This window comes from Eubalaena glacialis, chromosome 14 (genome assembly GCF_028564815.1).
Source record: "Eubalaena glacialis isolate mEubGla1 chromosome 14, mEubGla1.1.hap2.+ XY, whole genome shotgun sequence".
Lineage (NCBI taxonomy): Eukaryota > Metazoa > Chordata > Mammalia > Artiodactyla > Balaenidae > Eubalaena > Eubalaena glacialis.
Window position 1 is genome coordinate 94117381 of NC_083729.1, and position 24284 is coordinate 94141664.

Sequence of the window (24284 nt, forward strand, 5' to 3'; positions counted from 1 at the left end):
CTTTATTAAATGCCTGGCCTTTCCCTGCTGAGTGCCCACACTCGTGATCACCTCTCTCTGTGTGGTGCTGTTTCTGGACTGGCTCAGTCCCCTCCGTCTGTCTATTCCTGATTCCATTATGTTTTAATAATTACTATAACTTCTTTAAAGCCTTGATGTCTAGCAGGACAAGGAACTTTGCTGTTCCATATGAATTTTGAAGCAATTTGTCAAAATCCTGCTGAGATTTCCATCGGAAATGCATTTGAACCATGCACCAATTTGAGAGAAAATTACAGCTTTTCTGTAATCTGAATCTTCTGAATCGTCCTACTCTAAAACATAATATTTCTTTCCATTTATTTAGGTGATCTCTAACATCTTTCAATAAACTTTCATAATATTCTCCATAAAGGGAATGCACATTTTTTGTTAAATTTATCCTAGTACCATTTATAATAGCAACAAAAATATAAAGTATTTTTAAAACTTATGTACTCTGCTTGTTGACTGTGTATAGAAAAACAATTGACTTTTGTATATTAGTGGTTGTATCCAATAACCTTTCCAAACTCTTACTAATTCCAATAATTTCTGGCTGGTATTTTTGGGTTTTTACATAGACAATCATGTCATCTACAAATGAGCATAGTTTTGTTTCTTCCTTTCCATCACTTCTCGTCTGTCTGACGGCATCTCTGGTGCGGTGCTGGATAGGAGGGATAGAAAAGCATCCTGGGCTGGTTCCTGGGCTTAAAGATAATGTGCTCAAGATCCCCCGTGAAGGACTATAGTAGTTGTTGGGGCTTTGGTGATATTCTTTGTCAGGTTAAGGAAATTCTCTTCGGTCTCAGCTTACTAAGAGGTTATTTTAAAATCATAAGTCAGATTTGAATTTTATCAAATGATTTTTCTTTAACTTTTGAGATGACATTGTTTTTCCCTTTCAATCTTCAATGTGAGAAATGCGTAATCGTCCTACATTAAACCAACCTTATATTCCTGGAGTCCCCAAGTTAGATGCAATGTCCTGTTTACAGACCTCGGTGGAGTCAGTTGGCGAGTCCTGAGTTGAGGTGCTTGGCCCTCAGGGCAGCCAGCACGCTTCTCATCTTTGCTTCCATGAGGGGGTCTCTTGGTGGACTCCCCTCCGAGTGTCCCAGCCTACCCGCTGCCAACCTCAGGACGGTTCAGCAGAAACCTCGTGGTGAAAACCACCATGGTGCTTGCCTCTCAGGGCCCCTCTGTTGGCCACTGGCTTTAACCCTCCGTTTCCTGAAATCTGAGGAAGGTGTTTCTTCTTCTGTAATTACGGATACTTTCAAATACAGTGACGATCTCGGACAGTCTGGTACAATGGCCCCTGCGTGCCCAGTGTTATCAACATTTGCCAATCTTGTTTCATATCTCCCTCCACATTTTTTGGGGGGGGATCTTTTAAAGCAAATTACCAAATTCTGTTATTTTACCCCTAAACAGTTCAGTGTGTATCCGTGACAGATGAAGTCTTTAAAAAAAAGTAACCACAGTTCCATGATCACGTCTTTCAAAATGAATAATAACTCCCTGATACCAGTCCATATGCAGTTTCCCTGATAGTGTCTGAAATAAGGCCCACACATGGCACAGGTTATGTCTCTCCCATTTCTTGTCACCTCTAAAGGTCCCCGCTGCCTCTTCACGCCATTGATTTGTGGAAGAGACCTGGTCATCTGCCCTGGACAGTCCCCCATTCTTGACTTTGCTGGTTGCATCCTGTGTTGTTGTTTGTCGTGTTCCATCATCCCCTGAATTTCTTGTAAACTGTTTGATTAGAACAGTTTGTTTACCTACCTGTTTGTGTTAGTTTTTTCCAAGAACGCTTTGAGGTGGCGCTGTGAGCCTCCAGTCCCAGCGATGCATTTCAAAGACGGAGTGTTCTTTCATCTACACTGTAGTTGTTTCAGTGAGGGGGGTTGTCCAGGGTGCCTCTGCCGCGGTACTAACAGAAAGGAAGTCCAGAAATGGGGTTTGGGAATGGGACGCTTCTCCACGTTAGGCTCCCAGCTGCCCACCGTCATGCGGCCTGGCAGCATGCTCTCCTCGCCCCCAAATCTCTGTGCATGTGAACCAGAGAGACTAACGTAACTTTGGGGGCAGGAATGTGACAGCGCCTCACATGGGCACAAAATGTCCTGGGAAGACACCTCTGTGTGCCAGGCTCCTCTCCTTCCCAAGGCTGTTCCTCTCCCTCCTGGTCTCTGCTCTCAGTGGCGTCTCTGTGCATCTGTTTGCTACTTCACCCCCACCCAGTGCTCGCCAGTGTCCCCAGTTTCTAGGCCGAGTCACTGGCAGACCCCCACCAAGCTTAGTGGATCCATCTGGAGATTTCTGAGGAAAGAGTAACTCTTGGGGAAAGGCTTTTGCACTGAGGCCAGGTCCCCATGAGGCCCAGACAGTCGGGTTGATTAGCAGGTGGGCTCTTCACTAAGACTTTTCCAGTGGATGAAGATCACTGGGAGCTTTGCCTTGAGAGAAAAAACAAATGGCCCCAGAGGTCAAGACTAGAACCAGTGCCTGCTCCCGCCCCCGCCGCTCCACCTTCCTTGGGCTCCTCCCGAGATGGTGGCTGATCCCCATGAGTCTGGGGGACAGCTCCCACCAGCTGCAGCTTCAGGGAAGCTTCGGCAGAGAGGCTCACAGCCTCCCGGGCTGCATGAGGGCAGCGCTCAGCCTGATTTACAGCCAAGACGCGAGAAAGCAGAGGAAGGGAAAACAGACCGCAGGAGCCTCCACCTCAGCCCTCCCGCTCTCCCATCTTCGGGCGGTTTTGTGGTGTCTGGAGCTCAGGAAACAGAAGAAGAGGGATATGTGAAAGTGAATGGCGTCCAGGAGTCTCTCTGGGGAACCTTCAGCTTTGGGTCCAGTGGGTTCTCGGATTACCAGTCACTGAACCAGGCCTTGAGAAGGGGATGCCTTCAGGTTCTTAGCCCTTAAGAAGTGTTTAATTTCATCCGGAGGAAGCAATGGTTAAAAGATTTTCAAAGCGAGTACGTGATGAGCTGCATGTGGCCTGTACCAACTGTCTGTCTCCTCCTGCTCCGGGCTGTGGAGTTTCCCTGATGGAAAGTGCCGGAAAGCATCCTCTGCCCAGCTTCTGTCACATTGGAATGTGTGCGGTCAGCCTGCCCAGCTCGGTGTGGGCTTGATTTCAAATGTTATTGTAAAACTAAAGAGAAACGGCAAACTCCTCCTTGTGCCATGTCTCTCTCTGTCTCTTTCCTTACTTTTGTCGTTCATTTGCTCATCTTGGCGTATCTCAGAAGTATCAAGACTTTCATCCTGTAGATTTTTCAAGTCCTGTAAGCTCTGTGTGTTATCATATAAATAAATGTTCCATCTTCATCACAGACTTTGTGAGAGGGCGCCTGTGTCCGCCCTGCGACTGTTACACACTCGGTTCCTCACACAGTACCTGCACAGAGGAGTAGCCAGGAAGTGGGTGGGTGATGGATGGAACAAGGTGGATACTTCAGATCTGCACACAGACGCACAACAGATGCCACCGCCCCAACCCCCTCAAGAGCTGTGTGTGTGTGTGTGTACAGGCTCTGTGTTGGGGCTGGGAACCCTCTGGAAGGGTCTTTGAGTCCCTCATCGCCGGTCACTAGCACCTTGGGCAGTATTTATCATGGGAGCCCCGATAAATGCGCTGAGTACAGGTGGTGCCGAGGGTCAGCTCGTGGCCCAAGCCCATGCGAAAAGCCAGGGATTTGGAATCTTCACAGTGTCTGTGGTTGACTTTGGACCAGAATCTACAAAGGACTTCTCAGCTTTTCTCTTGAGCACAGGAAGGTGCTCTTTCCAAGATGACAGAAGATAAACCAAAAGGCCATGCTGTACGCCTGGAGCTCCGCTGCCCTAAGCATCGGGAATCATGACGCTGAGATCTCTCCATACTGAGCACGCACCCTCCTCCCGCCCCCTCGGGGTGCTGGGCCGAGCAAGGGCCAGGAATTGGCCATCACGGGAGCCCGAATTTGACATCAGTCAAAGCCAGCCAGCTGCTCCTGCCTCTTCCTCCCCTTTTCTCTCTGCCCTTTTGCTTCTTAAAGAAACAGACTTGAGGGACTTCCCTGGTGGTCCAGTGGGTAAGACTCCACGCTCCCAACGCAGGGGGCCCGGGTTCGATCCCTGGTCAGGGACCTAAAGCCCGCATACCACAGCTAAGAAGTCTGCATGCTGCAACTAAAGATCCTGCGTGTCGTAACTACGACCCAGCGCAGCCTAAATAAATAAATAAATAAATAAAATTTTAAAATTCCATAGTTTTTTTTTTTTAAAAAAAGAAAAGAAGAAAGGAAATCGACTTGAGTGTAAAAAGAGGACTTCTCAAAGGCGGGGCCTCACCAGGCCTGTGGCCCATCCTCCCTGCCTGGAGTGTGTCCCCAGAAGCTGCAGGCTTCACACCCCTCCAGGGTCTCCCCCTCCAAGGTCTCCCCCGGCCCCTCCAAGGTCTCCTCCGGCCCCTGCAGGGTCTCCCCCGGCCCCTCCAGGGTCTCCCCCGGCCCCTCCAAGGTCTCTCCCTCTGACTTAAACTGTGAAGCCCGTGCGCGCTGACTCTCCGATCCTCTTGCTGGCACGCTCGGTCCACAGGGCTCGCTGTCTTCAATGTGCCGCAGGTCCTAAAGGCTTATTTTGTATATTTCTCTCCCCTTCTGAAATGTGTGTTCCCACGGGGCAGAGACGTTTTCTGTTTTGTTTCTGACGTGTAAGCAGTTCCTACAACTGCGTCTGGTACGTGTTAGGTGCCAGTGTACACTCAGCAGGTGAATGAATATGAACAACAGTTCTTAAGTCTTTTGTTAAGACTCTGGGAGGGACTGCGGCTCCCCGGCCCTCCCTGTGGCCTCGTGGCGATCTGGGCCCGGGCAGGACTGGGGCTGAGCCCGTCCACACTGAGCTGTGGGTGCCTGTGGGGCGGCCGCGGGTCCAGGACGGTGACTTTCCCTCCAGCTGCAGTGAGAAGATGGTGTGATGTCTGCCGACCCTCCGAGCGCTCTGGTCTGGCCTGTGTTTTGAACGAGGCTGACTGTAAACAGCAGCAGCAGAGGCTCTTTACCAAGAGGGCTGCGGCCTGGAGCCCCCCTCGGCCTGCCTGCGTCCTGCCCGCTCTGGCCCCCGTGGCCTCTCTGGGCTCGGGGTGGGGACAGCCAGTTACCTGCTGTGTCCCCTGTGCCGTGCTGTCCCTGTCTCACAGGAGCGCACGCCCTACAGCGCCGAGTCCGTTCTTGCGGCAGGTGTTGTGAAGGCCGAGCCGGCTCCTCTCCGCCTGCAGCTCAGCCTGGACGAAGGGCAGCTCCTCCAGCAGGCGCAGCACAAAGTCCTTGACGGCGCCGCTGAGCCCTGCCCGCTCCCAAGACTGTGTGGGAGGGAGGCAGAGCCGGCCCACCAGCAGCCCGCGCCCGCGCACAGGGCCCAGGCTCCCTCGGCTCAGCCCCCGCTGGACGGAGGCGTGTGCCTCCACTGGTGCTGGGGTGCCTTTCTCAGCTCTCCCTGCAGCGCTAAGCGGGCTGGCCGCCCGAGGTGCGCAGGACCTGCTTTAATCAGCCGGGCAGGAGGTGGGAGCGTCCGCCTCTCTGCTCAGCGGGTCTCACAGCATCCCAGGGTCAGCAGGCGGCATCGAGGAATACCACGCTCTTGAATTTACGTGGGATGTTAATCGTGTCCTCACGAACGTTTGGAAGCATTTCCTGCCATGCATAATAAATGATCGGAAACCGCTGGGTTCCTTTGAGCTATTCTCATGGGGGAAGGAACGGTGAAGCCAGGCCTTGGCATGGCAGCCAGCAGAAGGCAAGTGCAGCCTTGCTCACCTGCCCCATCAGCGTGGGAGCGCTGCATGGCAGTGGGCCCTGGGCCGCGAGTGTAGCCGAGCCTGGCTGGCTGGAGCGGCCACCTCCCCTGCGTCTGCTTCCTGGCAGGTGTGCCGCAGGAATGGGCACTGGCGCCCAGGGTCTACCCACTTTCACTCTAAAGTCACACGGGAGCGTGAAGGCGACAAGGGACTTCCCGTGGGCACGACAGCACATAGCCGGCTGGCTCTCTAGCACTCAGAATATGTTTGGAGCAAAGCTGCACCAGGAAGTTTCCCCCTTTCCATCTTGTAACTGATGCTGCCACGTAATACCAAAAGATATGTCGGGGAGTTCCCTGATGGTCCAGTGGTTAAGATACCACGCTTCCACTGCAGGGGGCACGGGGTCCGATCCCCGGTCAGGGAACTAAGATCCCACATGCCACGCAGCATGGCCAAAAAAAAAAAAGAAAAAAAAAATTGTCCTCATCAGATTTACCGGCTAAGGTCTTTGTTTCCACAGAGCTCGCCTGTGTATACGTTGTGTGTCGTGTGATACGGACAAGTTTGGAGGACACGTCACATCTCGCTTTCTGACACCAACATGGAACCACGCATCGGACTTGCTGCTTCCAGGCACTTGTGTGAGCGACAGAGGGATGTCCCCTCATTTAGGCTCACAAGATCCCTGGGAGAGAGGCCCTTTAAGATGCCCATTTTGCACATGAGGAGATGGAGGCACAGGTGGCTTGGATGTGGCAGAGCCAGGCCCTTAAACATGTTGATGCACAGCCACCCCCAAACTCCTCCAAGGCCTGGGATCTGCTCTAACGCGGGTCTCCCTTCTGGCCCTCAGAGCTGGATTCCTAAGGAAACTTATTTTTTTTTAAACCTGGATATTTACAAATACCTTATTTTTCCCTTACCTTCCTGTATTACTCTTTTTTTTTTTTTTGGTAGCATTGAAACAATGATGTTTTAAAAAGTATTTAAAGATAATGTGGTGGTTAGTGTGGGCTGAAATAAGGGCCTAAAAGGAACCATCTACCCCTAGTTCCCTTCCTGAAAAAAGGACAGATGCTGATGGGAAGCCTTTGCTTTCCTTCCTGACACCCAGGCCTTCTTCCAAGGTGGTTGGAGATCCTAGTGCAAGGCCTCGCTGACCCCATAATGCAGGCTCTGGTGAGTGGACTTCCCGCAGGAGGCTGGGTGGAACGTGTCGGACATATGACTGGCTGAGCATCCCTGGATCGAGGCCAGAACAGTCCTGGGGCTGGGGGGGAGCCCCTCATCCCCCGCGGGGAGCACCTGGGCATGCACGCCTCCAAACAGACCCCTCCAGGGACTCCGTCACACTCTCCTTTGGTAACCACTGTCCAAAATGTGACTAGGAGCTTCTCACAGTCAGCCTGCAGTTTGGGCGTGTCTTCCCAGAAAGTGGAAAAATGAGCAATTCTTCTCTAAACTGGATAAATGCAAACACAGGTCTGGATCCTCCCAGCCTAATGGTCAACGATCCACCTTTCCTTTTCCTTCCACACTAAACAGAGAAGGATCAGGGCTCTGTTGGGGGCCCCCCTCTCTCCGGGGTGGGTGGTGGTGAAGAGCTAAGAGCTGGCCCCCTCTTAACCAGCCCCATGACATCCTGGAGCTGACTTGCCTCTTAACTTTTCTTACTTAAAAAGTGGTAGTTATGACTCCCACTTCAAAGGGTTCCTGTGAGCAGTAATCAGGTTACCTGGCGTGCGTGGCTCGGGGTAGCAGCTAGATAAGCGGTCGCATTGTTCTCAGGAGCAGCGTGAGTGGCGGGTGTGCCCTGGGCTTGGGAGGCAGACCGCCTAGCACCCTCACCACCTCTGGGCCCCGGGCGAGTTACTGAACTGCACTGTGCCTCAGCTTCCTGCCTGCAGAGCATCAGTAACAAAGGCCAGCCTCACAGGGCTGCTGTGAGGACCCGGTGGGTTGTAAGGGGTGCAGCCCAGGTGCTCAGGAGAAAGCGGCCGGTCCTGACAACGAAGGGGTGACAGTGACTGTGAGTCAGGATAAAGGGGGTCCTCTGGAAGCAAAGCAGGGGAGAGAGGGCGTCACACGAGGGTTAGACTTTTCTGATCTGATTTCCATCCGATGTGATATAGAGCGGGCCGTGTGCAAGTGCCAGGCCGGGACGTCCTCTCTGCACCCATCTGACCTGTATTTCTGGTGGCGAGGTGGGCTCCTTATTGGCCATCTTCTATGCTTAGAAGTGTCTGCCTTTTCTAGGACCACGTCCAGGCTCCTGGAACACTTGTTTGCCTTAGCAGCCTCTACGACTCTTTTCCCTAGAGGCTTCTCCATTAAGAGACAAAAAGCTCCTTACTTACCACCAGTTTTAGCCTCTTGGTGTTCCTGGGAAATGCGGGAGGATGGATTTGATGACCTCTGGTGGGTGAGCCAGGGCTGAGCAGAGAGCCTGCTCCGCACGTGGCTGGGCACCCTGCTGCCCCGGGATGATGGGAAACTCGGGCTCTGAAGCTGGCCGCTGCTCCCCTTGACCTTCTACCTCACCCTTCCATACTTGTCAGAAGAACTGTGATTTTCGTTGTGAACCGGGCGTTACGGAGCACCCCTCCCCATGCGGGTGGGTGGGAAGCAAAGCCCAGCACCGGCCCAGGGTCTGCCTCCGGGACCTGTGGGGCACGTGGGCGGACAATGGGGCGGGGCAGCCCCCAGGGACCTGCGACGAAGGTGCGTGGGGAGCAGGGGCTCCTGGGCGAGGAACCAGGCTGTTGGCGCTCGCGCTCCCGCGCGGGAATGTAACACAAACACAGGGCCGCCTTGGAGGTCGTCCTGGGTCGGGTCATCCCGCGCGGGGGGGCGGGGGGGGGGGCAGGGTCCGTCCGGTGCACTTCGGGGACCGGGTCCGCGAGGCTGGAGTGAACCCAGCCCGCCCCGCCCGTCTCCGCCTCGCCTCCCGCGTGGGCGGCCTGCCTTGCGCCGCTCCTGGATCAGCGTGTCCCCTCCGCCCTCCGGCTGGCGCCCACGCGGGACCAGGCGCCTCTTCGTGGAGCCGATGCGCCCTCCCCTTGGTCGCGGGCGGGAGCGCAGGCGGGCGCCCGCCGTCAGGCCACTCAGGGACATCTCCGCGCTCCTCCGTGTGGAGGCTCCGAGGGGCCCTCGTGGGGAGGAGCTGAGCCCCGACTGCCCGGGCCGCCAGGATCTGAGGCCGCCTCCCCCCCCCCCCCCCCCCCCCCCCCCCGCCCCAGAGACTGCGGCACGAGGGCGCCTGGGAGGCTTCTCCCGCTGCGACTCCACCAGCGCGCACACTGACCGGAAACGCGGAGACTGCGGCGGACACAGACCGGAAAGCGGCCACCGCCGCCAAGACAGACCGGAAACGGGGAGATTGCTGCAGACGCAGACCGGAAACGCGGAGATGGCCACCAGGACAGACCAGAAACAGGGAGCTTGCAGTCGACACAAAGCGTTGTGAAGCCGTGTCGGCCACCATGCGGCAGGCGTTCTCTGGTCTTGTGGGAACTTTGAAAAGCCGGTGACCAGGGACACAGCCGTGTTGTTGGGAGCTGCCGGCACTTTGACGCCCGCGGGCCTCAGTGGACTTGGGATTGGGCCGGGCCCTAAGGGCGCGCACCGAGTGGTGGACCTTTTCGTGTCACGGAATGAAGGCGACCGTGGCCCCGCCAGCAGTGTCCCCGGGGACCCTCGTCAGCGTGAGCCCGAGCCCGGCCACGTGTGGACTGTCCAGTGTGAGTGCGCCCGCTGTCCGGCACAGTTATCTTCACTCCCAGCATCTCCACGCATGTGGGCCGTAAACATCCCCCCAAGTGGAAACAGAGCCACTTCTGTCAGGAGCTGCGTTTTCTAAGGGCGGTCCCGAGTCGCTCTCTCCCTTCACTGGGACCTGCGTCTCCGCGGGACTGGGTTTTGAGCCCTTGTCTCTTTCCAGCCGGACTTCCGCGGTGGCTTAGACACGGGCTTCGCGCCCTCGGAAGGGTGAATTGAGTGCTGAAGCATAAATTCTGCGAAGAGGAGGGTGCCATTCGAAGAGGCTTTTTTCTTCTTACGACAGGATGGTTTTGTTATCAGGTTGTATCAGCTCACTGGAGCAGAGCGCGCGCGAGCCGCACCCCTGACCTGGCGCAGCGGTGGCTCTGCCCGTACAGCCCCGTTCATGCCCGTAGCCGCGGGGCGCCTCCGCCAGGCCCAGGGGTCCCCCTCGGATCCCACCTCCCCTGACAGTTCACCACCTTCCAGCAGAACAGCAGGAACATGGGGGAATCTGCCGCCGAGAGAGTGGAGCAGAAACTTGAGAGACAGCCTTTGCCCGAGTCTGGGAGCAGGAAGAAAAAAGGTGAAGAAGAAAAAGAAAGGTACGTTGGCTCTTTAAGCCTCCTTAATCTCGCTGAAACATGAAACTCAGCTAAAGGCAGCTTCTGCCCTCGTGGTCACATCACAGGGCAGCCCTTGGTGGGCCCTCCGCCCACCTGCGTGGGGACACATTGTGCACTTGTCTCAGTCGCGTGTTTCCGTGACCTTCTGGGTGGGGGATGTTTTACTCCCTGCAGCACAGAGCCTGGTGCGGGACCTGGTGCAGTGCGCTGTTCCATAAATTCTCGGAGAAGCGAGCGTCCAAACACGAGGAAGGAAGAAACCAACAGCACGAAAGGGTCAAAGAAAGAGCCAGGATCCAAGGGTAGCTTTTAATAAGAAAAAGGGAAGAAGGAACTTGAAATTTAACCAACAATAAAAGTGAAACCCAGGGCTTCCCTGGTGGTGCAGTGGTTGAGAATCTGCCTGCCAATGCAGGGGACACGGGTTCGAGCCCTGGTCTGGGAAGATCCCACATGCCGCGGAGCAACTAGGCCCGTGAGCCACAATTACTGGGCCTGCGCGTCTGGAGCTTGTGCTCCGCAACGAGAGAGGCCACGATGGTGAGAGGCCCGCGCACCGCGATGAAGAGTGGCCCCCGCTCGCCGCAACTAGAGAAAGCCCTCGCACAGAAACGAAGACCCAACACAGCAAAAAATGAAAATAAATAAATAAATAAATTTATTAAAAAAAAAAAAAAAGTGAAACCCAGGGACCTCCCAGCTGGAGTGTGATATAGTGACAGCTTCATTACAGGTGAAATTTGTAAACTGGGAGACAAACAGGGATGTTCTGGTTAAATACATTATTAACATGTGCCTTTTCAGGTAATTGTAAATTTGAGAGCATCTGTGTTAGAAGGAAAGTATACATGTGACAACCTCCACGGCGATGTCAGAGTAAACGCTTTGGCTTGAAAACCGCTTATGAGCATAGAAATCGTAAATCGCACCTCAGATCCCTCGGATTAGCCAGGATACAGGCTAAGCTGCTGATGAGAAGATCCCAAAACATGGCGGCTCAATCAGGATAAAGTTTCCTTTTTTCACGTGACATCCAGGCTCTGCTCCACAGCATCATCTGAGGACCCGGGGCCTTCCCTCCTTTGCTTGGAGTGTAATCTTGGTGGGAAAAGCTGCCCCCGCCCACCCCCACCATGCTGTTCAAGCCACAGGAGCGGAGTGACAGGAATTGGAATTTCCTTCTAAATGGCATTACAGGGGACTTCCCTGGCGTCCAGTGGTTGGGACTTCACCTTTCAACGCGAGGGGTTTGGGTTCGATCCCTGGTCGGGGAGCTAAGCTCCCACATGCCTCGCAGCCAGAAAACCAAAACATAAAAAAAAGGAGAAGCAATGTTGTAACAAATTCGATAAAGACTCAAAAAAAAAAAAAATGTCATTACCAAACACAACACAGCCCAGAATTGGCACAAGTCCCTCTCGCTTGCCTCCATTGACTGGGATTTTGACGTGTGGCCAAGGCTCCTTGCGAGCAAGGCTGGGAGGTAAGGTTCTTAGCTGGTGAGCTTGGCCCCAGTTGAAACTTGGAACGTTCTCCCCGACAGGAGGATCAGGTGGACCCGGGGGACAACTGGCTGTCTCTGCTGCCTTCTCAGATCCCGTGACGCTTGGTTGGTTGGGGCTGGGCGCTCTCCCCCTGCGGCCCGCTCACGCTCCAGGGACCTCACCCGGCTGTGTCTCCCCCAGGAGGCCGGGCCCTGGGTCTCCATCTCCAAGCCTTCGCTCAGCCTGGCTCCTCTTTGAATGGTCACTGGGATTTCCTCGGGTCCTCTGGGCCCGGCCGGTGTTAACAACAGGATTTACAGCTGCATGGATCCTGGACCTCCCATCCTGGGAAAAGTCCTTCCAGCCCGAGGCCCTCAGCCAGGCCCTAGTCTGGGGATTGGCTTGGCAGCCCACAGGGTTATCCGTTGGGTAGGTGTTTTGAGCGTGTGATCTGTACCAGGCCAGGGTCAGGGATGCAACAGCAAACGAAAGCACGTGGTATCTGTCCTGGGGGCAGATAGTCCCGGGGCCTCCACTGGTAACACGTGCCGCCTGGGGAGCAGCGTGGGAGGAGAACCGGTGCGTCCTTAGGGTCTAAAGGCTGAGTGAGTTCCTTGTCCACACTCTTCACCCCAACTTGCTGGGGGGTTGGGCAGTGAGACCCGGCCCCGGGCAGCCCCCTCGGGAGCCTCGTGGGCAGCCTGGTGCAAGCAGGGCGTCTGCAAAGCCCGCCTACACGTCGATCCCAGTGAAGGACAGAGCTGGGGCTGCTGTGCACGCGTGAAATCCCGTAGCTCCTCCACGTCCGAGTCGTGAGCCGTGAGATTGACGGCATCTGTCTTAATTATCACGAACGCCCCACGGGGTGGCTGTGTTAATTATCCTGTAGGCATCCCAGTTGCGTTTCCCTTTCATTTCCCTTTTATTGTATTTTGTTTCCTGAACGGCTCAAGCCTCCAGAGGGGGGCTCCATGGCAGCGTTGGACTCGCGGTTCCTCCGAGGGGAGTGCGCGGTGAGGCCTTAGAGGGACCGGCTGCAGAGACCCCGTGGACGTCCTCGGCCTGGGCCAGGGGCTGCTCTCAGGGCTCCTCTGGCTGCTGCCGTGACGTCTGTGGAGTCTTCCCCTGTCAGAGCGTCCGCCTGCCCGGGGCCCTCATCGGGGACTCATCAGCTCACGTCATCAAGGTCTCTGAAGATGAGAGGCCGGAGGTGCCGAGAGCCACCGGCTCTGAGCGGTGCCGGGCTGGGAGGTCGGTCCAGGGGCAGCTGCCCCTCTAGCGGCGTCTCTTATTCTTCCCTCCCAGGAGCGCAGCCCGAGTCTGAGAGAGGCTTCCGCCCCCTGGTCTCGGCGGTCTGGGGCGGGGGTTAGTGAGGGGTGTCTCCCAAGCTGCTCGTCCTGCTCCCGCCTCCTCGCTCTCTCGCCGCCTCCTGGTTGGCCGGCGGGAGCAGGACGGGGCGTGGTTGCCTCAGCAGGCCGGCCGGAGCCGGTGAGGTTGCCTGCTGGCTCCCGGCCCCGCGCTCTGACCTCGGGGTCAGGGCGGCTGCCTGAGGCTGAGGCAGAGACCCGCTCCTGCCCCTGCCCGGGAGGTGACTGGCGCCTCTCCTCCGCTCACCCCAGGCTCGGGCCGGCGTTTCCCAGATCCAAAGGCGCGCGGCTCCCAGCGGTTGCCAGGACACATCTGTCGTTGGCCGCTCTCTCACCCGCCTCTCCTCAGCGTGTCTCAGGAGCGCCCGGGGCGGCCGGGCAAGCGCTGCGGCCTGTTCCGGAGGCCCTGGTTTAGCGGGGGCACCACGGTGGGCGGAGGGCGCCCTGCGGACCCCAGGAGGGGGAGAGCGCGGGGTCCAGGTACGAGGCAGGAGAGGGGAGGGCCGGGCGGTGGGGTGGAAGCGGGGCGCGCGGGTCCCCGGAGGGCCCTCGGCGGCGGGGGCAGCCGCGCTTGCAGCTGAGGGAAAGGCGGGCGCGGGGGCAGCAGAAGCGCGCCCTCAGCGGCGGGGGTGAGGCGCGCAGGGCCAGGCAGGGCTGTGGCGCCTGCAGTTGGGTTGACCCAAGTCACCTCGTGGGAGGGAAGTTGGAAGCGCAGATCTTTGAGGTCACAGCCAGCCTAGAGGCTGGTAGAGGCCGGCCCGGGAGGCCGGGGCCCGCACGCAGACCGGCTCGGGGGGCCATGCCCGCTCTGCAGAATCGGCGGAGGACAAAGCCGCCCTGAACGTCTGGAGTGCGGGCCACACGGGCCGGAGCCGGGGCGGCACCTCGGTGCCCCTCCGCTGACCCTCTGTGCGTGCCCGCGGCCTCTGTATCGGGGCTGGTGGGGTGGTGGGCAGGCCCGAGTGGAAGTTCAGCGTCCCCTGCACGGGACGGCGTGGGGGGGCGTGGGAGGGCGTGGTGGGCGCAGGGCCCGCAGGCGGGGAGGGTGGGTCCGGCCCTTCTGCTCTCATTTATTCCCCAGTGGGGAGGATTCCCAGCTGGCCTCCATCTGTGGCTGTGAGAGAGCAGCTCTCGAGCGTGGCCCTTGTGGGGGGGGATGTAAAAGGATTGGGGGTGTGCGCTCACCGAGCCCACGCTCCAGGGCGGCAGGAGGTCCCCCGACACCTCTTACCTTGATGGGTGTCCCAGCTTCTCCAGGGTCACCGGTGAAACACGCCCACTGCGAAAACAAAGGCTTCTAGTTGTGAAGGACTGAAAGTTCACGTAGGACGAGGAAGCTCCTTTCTTTTGGGAAATTTAACCTCAGGGGCGGGGCGGGGTTCGGACGGACACTCAGCCAGGAGCTCTGGGTGGGCCCGTTCTGAGCACCCACCTCCCAGTATGACAACCAGAAATGTCTCCAGGTGTTGCCAGATGGGGGGTGGTGGGGGGGACCGAGTGTCCTGATGGAGCGCCAACGGCAGGGCTCGCTGCCCCCTGGCCGTGGAGTCGCGTGGCTCCCTTTCTCTCCTGGCCATGGCTCTCCCTGAGCTCGCCCGTCGTGCCCCAGCACGGAGCTGGCTGTGGCTTTTCCCCCTTGGGTTCTTCCAGGGAAGCCCTCTGGTGCTGCTGTGCCCCTGGCTGGTGGTGGCCGAGCGTCCCTCTGCCGCAGGTCCTCTCTCCACTGCCGTCCCGGGTGTTGCGGAGGCATCGGCGCAGAGACCGGCCTGCGCACTGTCTCGTCTCCTCGGAGAGCCTCTTGTATGCAGCGGCTTCGGGCTTCGTGCCTCGGTGTAGGTGGATTCAAGTAGCAAAGGGATCCTGGCCGGGCAGCCCTGGGGAGGAAACACGGCCTCTGCTGGGGAGCCGTTGGGTGTGGACACAGGGACGAGGTGAGGCTCCGTGTGCTCTTCCTGGGGAGCAGCTTACCTTTGGCAAGGCTGCTCAGCTGAGCGGAACTTGGCTGCTGCAGAGAAGGGGGAGAGAAGCCCGGACCTCTCGTTGCTGAAGAGCAGGGAGCCCAGGGCTCTGCTTGTGGCCGGATGGCAGGTCAGACGGGTGGGTGGGTTGGCTGACCTTTGACAGGAGAGTGGGAGCATCCCATGACCTGAAGAGGATCCTGTCTCAGGCTCTTGAAATTGTACTTGTGGACGAGGCTGCCGTGGCCTCAGGAAGCTGGGAGCCATGGCGGGCGGGGGGCAGGGGTCCGTGACGGCCGGAACCCCTCGTTAGAGCTCCCAGCCCTGGGGGTCCCTTGTGGACCTCGAGCCCGTGCCCCTGGCTGGGAGGCAGTGACATGGGAGGGTGCAGCACGGTCCTGCAAGTCTGTCTCCTCCGCTCGAAAAGCCCCTGGACGCACGTTCTGAGTTGCCGTGGAGGTTCAGGGAAGGGACGCTGTGGGATGGTAGTTGTCGGAAATCTGGCGGATAGAAATAGCACCTAGGGTATGACAGGTCAGCACGGAGTAGTGAGTAAAACTTTCTGGAGCCAGAGCCCGGGCGGGGGGATTCCGTTTCCTTCCGGCGAGGGGTCCCATCTCTCTCTGCGCCTCGGATGAAGGTCTCCCAGCGCCCTCCTCGGCGTCCTTCCATTGCAGAGCATGGCAGCCCGCGTGGAGGTCTGGGGCCTGTCGCGGGACCCTTTGCAGACCCCCTGTCCCGCAGGGCCTGGCCCCGTGTTCCTGGAATGGGGGGCTGCTCCCTTGAGGTATCTCCCCAACCTGGGCTTTCAGACTTGGGGCCCCTCAGGCCAGGTGCCAGGCGGGCCGGGTGGGCAGCTGCTGAGTAACCGCTGTGTTCTGCTTCCAGAGCCTTCCCCAGCCGTCCCCCAGCAAAGCCCTGCACAGCTGTGAGGGGAAGGAGCCCGGGGACCTCAGGTTCAGCGAGGGGGACGTCATGGTCTTGCGGCACCGGGTGGACGAGCGCTGGTACCACGGCCTCCTGCCCGCCAGCTACGTCCAGGGCGTGCGGCCCCTACCCCAGGCCCCGCCCCAGGGCAAAGCACTCTATGATTTCGAGATGAAGGACAGAGACCAGGACAAGGACTGCCTGACCTTCAGCAAGGTAAGTGGGTTCCAGCGCGCCGGCCTCCCACCGCGGCCCCCGCAGGGAGCCTGCCCCCTGGCCGGATGTATGAATCCTGGCCCTCCCTGTGCCTCCCCATGGGGAGAGCAGTGGTTTCTCCTTGCTGAGGGTCTGCCGGGTGGAAGGAGCGGGCACCCAGCCCGACAGGCGCCTGCAGGTTATGGGAGCAGGACCCTCGTTGCCGGAGTCACCGTGTGTCCAGGGCTTGCAGGCCCTGGGAGGGGGCTTGCTGGGGAGACTGTGGCAGAGACCCCTGTCGGGTCCTGGGAGTGGGAGCCGGGCCCAGAGGCCAGCCCGTCACACCCTCTTGGAGAGCACAGGAGGTGGATGCGTGTGCTTGGGCCACTTGAGGTGGCCAGTGAGGCCACGGGATCCGCTTAGACAAACCAGTAGTATTTCCCGTGTGTTCGTCCTGGGGTGCGGGTGAGATGTGGAGGGGCCTGGTTTCTGGCCTGCCGGCCTCGGGGGTGCAGTGTGGAGAGGACAGAGGTGGCGGCCTCAGGCCTCGTGAACGTGCCTCCTTCCTGGCTTCCTCACCTTCTCCCACTCCAGAGCTGGGAGGGCAGGGGCGCCTGGAACTCTGGAACACCTGCTTCTCCCCGATGGCAGTAACGAGTTACGTCATCGATTGATTAATTACCTTCATGACTGCCCGCCAGGGTCCCCGGGGAGAGGTGGGAGCCTGTCTTCCCGATGTTGAAGCTGTTGTAGGAAGGGGGACCCCTTCCAGGGCCCGAGAGTGGGCTCCTGTCTAACACTCGGAAATGAACTGTCCGAGGAGACACACGTACTGACGAAGCAGGAGACTTCACGGGGAAGGGGCGCCCGGGAGGAGAGCAGCAGGTCAGGGAACCCAGGAGGACTGCTCAGCCACGCGGCTCGCAGTCTCGGGTTCCACGGTGATCGGGTTTGTTCCCGGGTTGTCTTTGGCCGGTCATCTTTCTCGGCCTGTATCTGGTCTGACTCAGGGCCCTTCCTGGTGGCACACACATCTCTCATCCAAGATGGATTCCAGCGTGAGGGTTTCTGGGAGGTTGGCAGAGCTTATTCTGGGCTGGCGTCCCCTCCCTCTTTCGACCCCTCCCAAATCCTTCCGGTGGCGTTAGCTTGTTAGCTCCGAGTTCCCATCAGGATCTCGTGTTGTGAGAGAACTCATGCAAGTGGTTATTACCGTGCCTGGCCAGCGCGGTGGCTTTGGTTGGTGGCTCCCTAGCAGAGCACAGCGCTAAGAGGCTGCGTCGCTTGCCCGAGGCTGGCACGGGCCTGGCGCTCTTCCGTCCTCGTGTCCTGTGTCTCTGTCAGTCTCTGCACACGCGGTTGTCAGCACAGAACTGGGTTCCAGCTCAGATCTTGACCTTGGAGTGCACGTCCAGCTCACTGTGATTCTCTCCTCTGCTCAGAGCAGAGCTTGGCTGTGGTGCCAAGCTGTCCGCAGGGTTGTGAGTACCTGCGCTCCATTTTGAGCACAATTGGCCTGTTCTGTGCAGGCTGTTGCAGCTGCTATTTATGTCTTGATCCATTGTTCAGCCTGACGACGAATGATCTGTTTTCATTCAGGGATTCCATTCTTCCCGTCTTCCTTCCATCAAGGTGTTCTGATGCTAATTCCAGCTGTCATCTGGCCCTGCAGGTTCCCTGGATGCAGGGTCAGGCCTCCCCCTCCCTCGCTCCCTCTCCTCCTGAGGCTGGAACGCAGGCTGCAGAGTGTGAGGCCAGGCGGACAGAGCCCCTCGCGCTCGCCCCTCTGCCCAGCCCACCCTGAGAGAGACCCTGGGCCCTGGTGCTCTGTGCTCTCACTCAAGATCAAGAGCAGGGACCCAGCCACCCCCAGGGTCGATCGAAGCCTTGAAAGAGACAGACCCGTTAGGGGCTGACAGGGACAGGGACAGACACAGGGCCCCGCTCACAGCCTTGGTGGCGGGAGGCTCACCCAGCGGACACATACAGAGCCGGAGCAGCCAGCGTCTCCTGGTGAAGGCCTCCCGCTCCGCGTGCGGGCCTCTGCTGGGGCTCTCGACTCCAAAGCGAAGACCAGAGCCCACTGGACAGGGGACAGAGGGGCACCTGCCTGCTCATCCCACTGGGAGCTGTGCTGTATCCGGGGAGCCTGACTTCTGGTGGGAGAGGCAGGAATGGCAAGTCCAGGGACAGTTTCTGAGAGTGACGGGCTGTGCGAGTCACCCAGGAGGTGTGCGGGGTATCTGATCAGGAGATGGTCAGTGTTCGGTATTTCAAAAGAAACATTAAAGCCGCCCTCGTGGGAAAAGTGAGAACTCGGGATGGCTCTCTGAGACTCGTCCAGTGGTGGGCGCTGCTGCCACTTTGCATCCCGGTGGGGGGAGCGGTCCCGGCGCCCTGGGCTGTGCGGGCAGCGCTGTCGAGGTGGGCGGTCCTCAGGGCTCCCCGGGACCTGACCTTTGAGCCCATTTTGGGGAGCGGAGGTGTGGGAGCTGCTGGGCCACGCCTCCCTCAGGCTGCTCTTCCAGGGCTTGCTTTCTCTCAGTCTGTGGATTAACCTGGAGAGCTGGAGGCCCCTGGGTGTGATTCCTGGTGAAGACCGTCCTTTGACTCCCCCGTGTGTTCCCCACTGTGTTCACACAAGCGTTTCACCAGCGCCCACTCCACCCCCCCCCCGCCTTAGGTTAGGGCGCAGCCCCCTCGCCCAAGCACCTGTTCTTTCTCATCTCTCCTCTCCAGACGCCTCCCGCCTCCGCATCCCCGCCGCCCCACATGGCAGCCTGAGGGATTCCCTCCACCTGCCTGGAATGCTGGTTCTAACAGCCTCCGTTTCGTCACCTGAAGTGACCACATGGTCCGGGCCAGCTTGGTTTTGCCTCCAGGAAATGTTTTGTTGTTTGGATATGTTTCCTTCTGGACTCAGCAAGGAAAGCAGGGGTGTCTAAAGTCCATGGAGGGTGCTAACTTACCTTTAAAAACCTTCACTGCGATGGGATCGATGAGGTTTAAAAAGGCTTGAAGCGTGTGCATCAAAGCAAGGTTTTTACCTTGGTGTCAGCTTCTGAACAGTCCTGTTAAAATTGCATTAATTAAAGTCATTCTAAAACCAAAGTCTTTGTTTCATTGAAGAAGAGAATGGATAATTACTTCTTGTAAAGCAGCTATGAAAAGCACAATTTATAACTTCTTAGCAGTCCCACTCCAAAAAGCTGGGCATGTGCGGGTAAAAAGACAAAAGGAGACAGTGCAGCGTCCCTGCTCTGTCAGCCGGTGGCTCCCAGCTGTCCCCAGAGGCCCGCGTGTGCAGTGCCTTCCACGTGATGGGGAGGGGCTGGGGTCAGGGGCTGCTGGGTGCAGGGACCTTGCACTTGGGATCACCTGTGTGGCCTCAGCCCTGTGGCCTTAGGAGCCCACGTGTGTCTCATCTCAGAGCCATCTGCACCTGCCCTGCAGCGGAGACTGGAGACCCGCCATCACTACGCCGGCCCCTCGGAGAGGCCACAGCACCCGTGGACACGGTGACAGCTCCCTGCTCGTCCCCATCTCACACCCTCCCACCCGCCCAGCCCTGCACGGCCGGAGGGATGCTTTGAGTTGGCAAAGCCCTTTTAGAGTTGTTTTTTATTTATTTATTTATTTATTTATTAAATTTATGGCTGTGTTGGGTCTTCGTTTCTGTACGAGGGCTTTCTCTAGTCGCGGCAAGCGGGGGCCGCTCTTCATCGCGGTGCGCGGGCCTCTCACTATCGCGGCCTCTCTTGTTGCGGAGCACAGGCTCCAGACGCGCAGGCTCAGTAATTGTGGGTCACGGGCCCAGTTGCTGCCCGGCATGTGGGATCTTCCCAGACAAGGGCTCGAATCCGCGTCCCCTGCACTGGCAGGCAGATTCTCAACCACTGCGCCACCAGGGAAGCCCAGCAAAGCCCTTTTAAAACACCACCAGCTGTCCTGACTTGGGCAGACTTCCCTCCTGCTGGTGTCACCACAATATCCTTACGTGATCCTCTTACACCGCTGAGTGTTTAATCGTCCGTCCCCAATGTGGGGATTCTCTCCTTTGTGAATGAACCTAGCATTAATCCCAAACTATGTTCTTCTGATTGGGAGACAGACGTAGGTGGATAAAAATCAAATGTATTTGAGGTTTGGACTCTAGAGTGAGACAGGGATTCGAATTGTGACACTTCTACTTTTATATGGTGATTTGGGGACATTTACTTCACTCTGAGTCTCTTTTTTGATGATAAAATGGAGTTGATAGGATTCAATGAACAAAGGCATTTAGGGAACCAACCTCAAAATAGGCACTCAACCAGTTCTGGCTTCCACCCTCGCTGGCTTCCTGCTTCTGTCAGATGTGCGTCACTTTTTGTGTTGGCCCAGGATGCTCGTGGTGGGGGAGATGGGACTCCTCCACAAACCCCCGCCGCCTGGAGCTGAGACTCTGCGGACGGGTCGCCTGTACCTGTATTGTCCCGGTGGCTGCGTCTTGGAGAGGGTTGCCCGGGGGTGTGGAACCCCTCAGCCCTCCTGTCAAGGCCACCGTGCCCGTCGTGGGCAGCCCAGACCCACTTCATGTCCTCTACCCTGAGGGGCAGTTGGGATGCTTTCCGGGCTGGAAGTCTCGGGGACCTAGTGACCAAAGCGAGTGAGCCTGAAGGAGCAGGCAGTGCTGCATTCTGCTCTGGCTGGACGGCTCCCAGACCCGCCCTCCAGCTGGGCAGCAGCCTGTGGGCTCCTCCAAGGAGGCGGCTTTCCTAAGGGGACCGACCCCCCAGAGGCTCGGAGCAGGTTGGGCTCTGAAGACTGTCCCCACCCAGCCCCTTCTCTCGGCGTCAGGCGGGGTTGAGGAGCCCTCCCAGCCCCCAGCAGCGTCTGGAGCTAAGCTGCGGCGCACAAGCCAGGAAGGAGGGGACAGCCCAGCAGCCGGTCCCTTCAGAGCCTCCCCGGGGACCCCGGAGCCATCGGGGGGAGTCTTGTGCTGTGTCTGCAGCAGAAGGTGCAGGGAGTTTGTGAGCTCTTTGCTTTGGGATTGTCCCCTTTCTCTGGGACCAGAGTGACCGGCGCTCTGTCTGCGGCTGACAGTGAGGGGCTGTCAGGGATGGGGCAGCGCGAGGTGGCCGCGGCCATGGCCCAGCTGAGTGGGTGTCAGCGCTGAGCGGACAGGCCGCGTGGCCACGTTTCTGAAGGGCCATCCTGGTGTCTGCCCCTCGGTGTCTCTTGGAAGCCACTTGGTTGCAGGTAAGAGGAGCGGAGGAGCAGGGAGGCCCCCGGGAGGGCGGGCAGCCGGCCCGTGTCCAGGTTCCGTGCGTGTGGTCTGCCCCACAGCGCGTTTAGGAAGCTGTCAGGCCCCAGAGGAGCTGCTGCGGGAACTCTCCGGGTATTTTGGGCCGGGCCTTCGGAGTGTGAGACGTACCTTTGACGTGGTGTTGAGGACAGTGCACACTCCGCCAGCCACGCTTTGGTGTCTGGGGACTTCAGTGGGGACAGAGACTCCAGCCTCCTGGCAGGTCAGGGAGGGAAAGCCTCAGGCCTGGGCTTCCTAACAGCCCCATCTGTTTGCAGCTCGGCTTTCCCCCCGGTAGGAATCACGTACCAACACTGGGGAGTTCGGTGAGTTAATCAGAAATGCAGTTAAGGTCCCTTTAGGTGGTGCCCGACTCCTTGGCAAGTGCGTTGCCCACTGAGCCTGTGCGGGAAGGCGGTCCACTCTTCCCATGACCACTCTGTGTTCAGGGTTGCGCGGGACCACCCCAAGGCCACCCACTTCCAAGGGAGCTCTGCCGCTGGGCCCTGGCCTTCGGTGTCCCTCAGAGCTTGGAAACAGGGGGACGGGGAGGCGGCACAGGGAAGGCCCCTGACCCGCGAGAGGAGCGCTTGCGGAGGAGCCTATAGGTGAAGTTGTCGTGCGTCTGAAAGTGAAATGATGTCGTGGAAGCAGCTTTTGTCTAGAAAATCCTCGATGCTGCCAGACTGGCCCAGACCTTGTCTGCCCCGCCGCCATCCCTCAGGGCGTTGTGGTGTCCGGAAGAGGCCCTTTGCTCCTCCGCACCGGGCAGCGCTGGGGACCCGGGGTGCAGGCCAGCCTGCCCACTGTCCGTCCACAGTCTCACTGGCCCTCAGCCAGGCCCCGTCACGCTCCACGTCTCTGGCTGCTTCCCTCCTGAAACAGGAGAGTTGAGCACGAGGCAGAGACGGCACGGTACGGCCGGCAGATCCTGCAACGCCAACTCCGCGGCCCAGCCTGGAAGGGTGTGGGGGCCTGGACGGCGACGGCCCAGCGCAGAGCTCCTCGCTCGTCCGTCCGCTCAGCTGGCATCGTGCCAGGCTGCCCCTCTTGACCGTGGCACGCGGGCGCCATGCGGCTCGGGCCCGCCCTGTCTCACGCAGTTAGGGTTTGGGGGGGGGTGGTTCTCCGCATTCCCAAGAGGCCGCAGAGCAGGTGCCTCCCCTGTCCTTGTCCTTGTGAAAGCACCGGCCCTGGGGTTGTGAAATACGACCGCAAATCTGAGGCCTGACGGGGATCCAGGCATCGCTCTCCCGGTCATGCGTGGATGGCGGGAGAAGGTGTTGGCTGCAGGACCACGGCATTTGGTGCTGGCAGCTCTGCGGTGCTGCCCGGCGCTCAGCACTCCTCACCGAGGTTGTGTCCCTGGCGAGAGCTGGGTTAGAGGCAGAGCAGAGCGGCGGGAACCCGTTCTCCGCGACCTCGGGAAGTTAGTCACTTGCTGGTGTTCTGGGTGTGGCTGCCCCCTGCACAGCCCGGCCTCCCCCCCGAAACTGCGTGAGCTGAAGAGGAGCATCTGGTTCTGCCACGTCCTCGGGTCACGGCCCGGATTTGCGTCTGCTCATGTCCCGGCCTCGCCGGAGCAGTTTGATGTGACTGGATTCGGGACCCACGTGCTGCACTGCGCTGGGATTTTGCTGCACTTGCCCTGCGAGTGGGTGCTGAGCTTTCCGTGGTGAGGGATGCTTTCCTCCTGGTGCCGGGCACCTATGGGATGCCCGGGGGATGCTGCCGAGCTGGGGGAGGCGTAGCTTGGCCCCTCGTGGCCCTCGGGTGACAACAAGCTCCCTGGCCTAAGAGGTGGGGCTCCTTTGGGGGCAGCTGTCCGTTACTTGGAGCTGTGTCTGCTTCTCAGTCACCGGAGCCTCCTGGGTGGCCCGCAGTGAGCCTGGATCCTCAGTGCAGTGACGAAGGCGCGGCCCCTCCTGGCCTCCTCACCCGGAGGCTTGGTGCCCACTTCTCTGGTTTTCTGTGCTTCACACTCTTCACCTCGTGTTGGCTTCCTCAGGATGCAATGTCCCTTTAGAGGTGCATCAGGGCCACAGGCAGGATTCAGGGTGTGCCGTGGCTTGTGCACACCGGAAAGACTGTGACCTTAAAACAAGCTTTTTATCTAAGTATAGTGTAATGTACCGACAAGTGTATTAATCAAAATTATGCAGCTTGGTGGTTGGAAAGAATATGTCCTATAATCACTACCCAGTGGGGAAACGGTGGGGTGCCAGCACCCCGGCACCCAGCTTCCCTCCGTGTCTTCTAACACTGTAGATGAGCATGTCTGTTCTTGAACTTCCAATAAACGGATCGTGCAGAACCTACTCACGTGTCCAACTTTGTTCCCTCTCGACGGTACGTGTGTGAACTGCACCTATATTTTGTGAGTGCTATAGTCTGTTCACGTTCATCAGTCTGGGGTACTTTTAGCGATTTTTTTTAAATAGACTTCGTTTGTAGAGCAGTTTTGTGTTCATGCCTGAATTGAGCAGAACGTACAAGATTTCCCGATACCTGTGCCCCCACACAGGCACAGCCGCCCTGTTATCCACATCCCCCCCAGATGGGACACTTGCTACAACTGATGAACCCACATTGACACTTTGCATTCCCCAAAGCACATAGTTTACATTACTGTTCACCCTTGGGGTTACATATCCTGTGGGTTTGGGCAAATGTGTAATGACACGTATGCACGTGTAGTGTACAGAGCAGTTTCACCGCCCTAAAAACCTTTGTGCTCCACCTGTTCCGCCCTCCCTCCCCCCAACTCCTGGCAACCACTGTTCCTTTTACTGTCTCCATAGTTTTGCCTTTTCCAGAATGTCATATAGTTGGAATTGCACAATCTATATAGCCTTTTCAGACT

General features: G+C 58.3%; 1 protein-coding gene across 1 annotated transcript in view; it reads left to right on the forward strand.

The window, feature by feature from the left end:
- The window catches only part of SH3RF3 (SH3 domain containing ring finger 3), a 218669-nt gene that overhangs the window by 84409 nt on the left and 109976 nt on the right, over positions 1–24284 (forward strand). The window contains exon 4 of the mRNA XM_061210569.1: positions 15924–16155. Coding sequence (XP_061066552.1) covers positions 15924–16155 — 232 coding nt within the window. The remainder of the gene's footprint in view (positions 1–15923; positions 16156–24284) is intronic.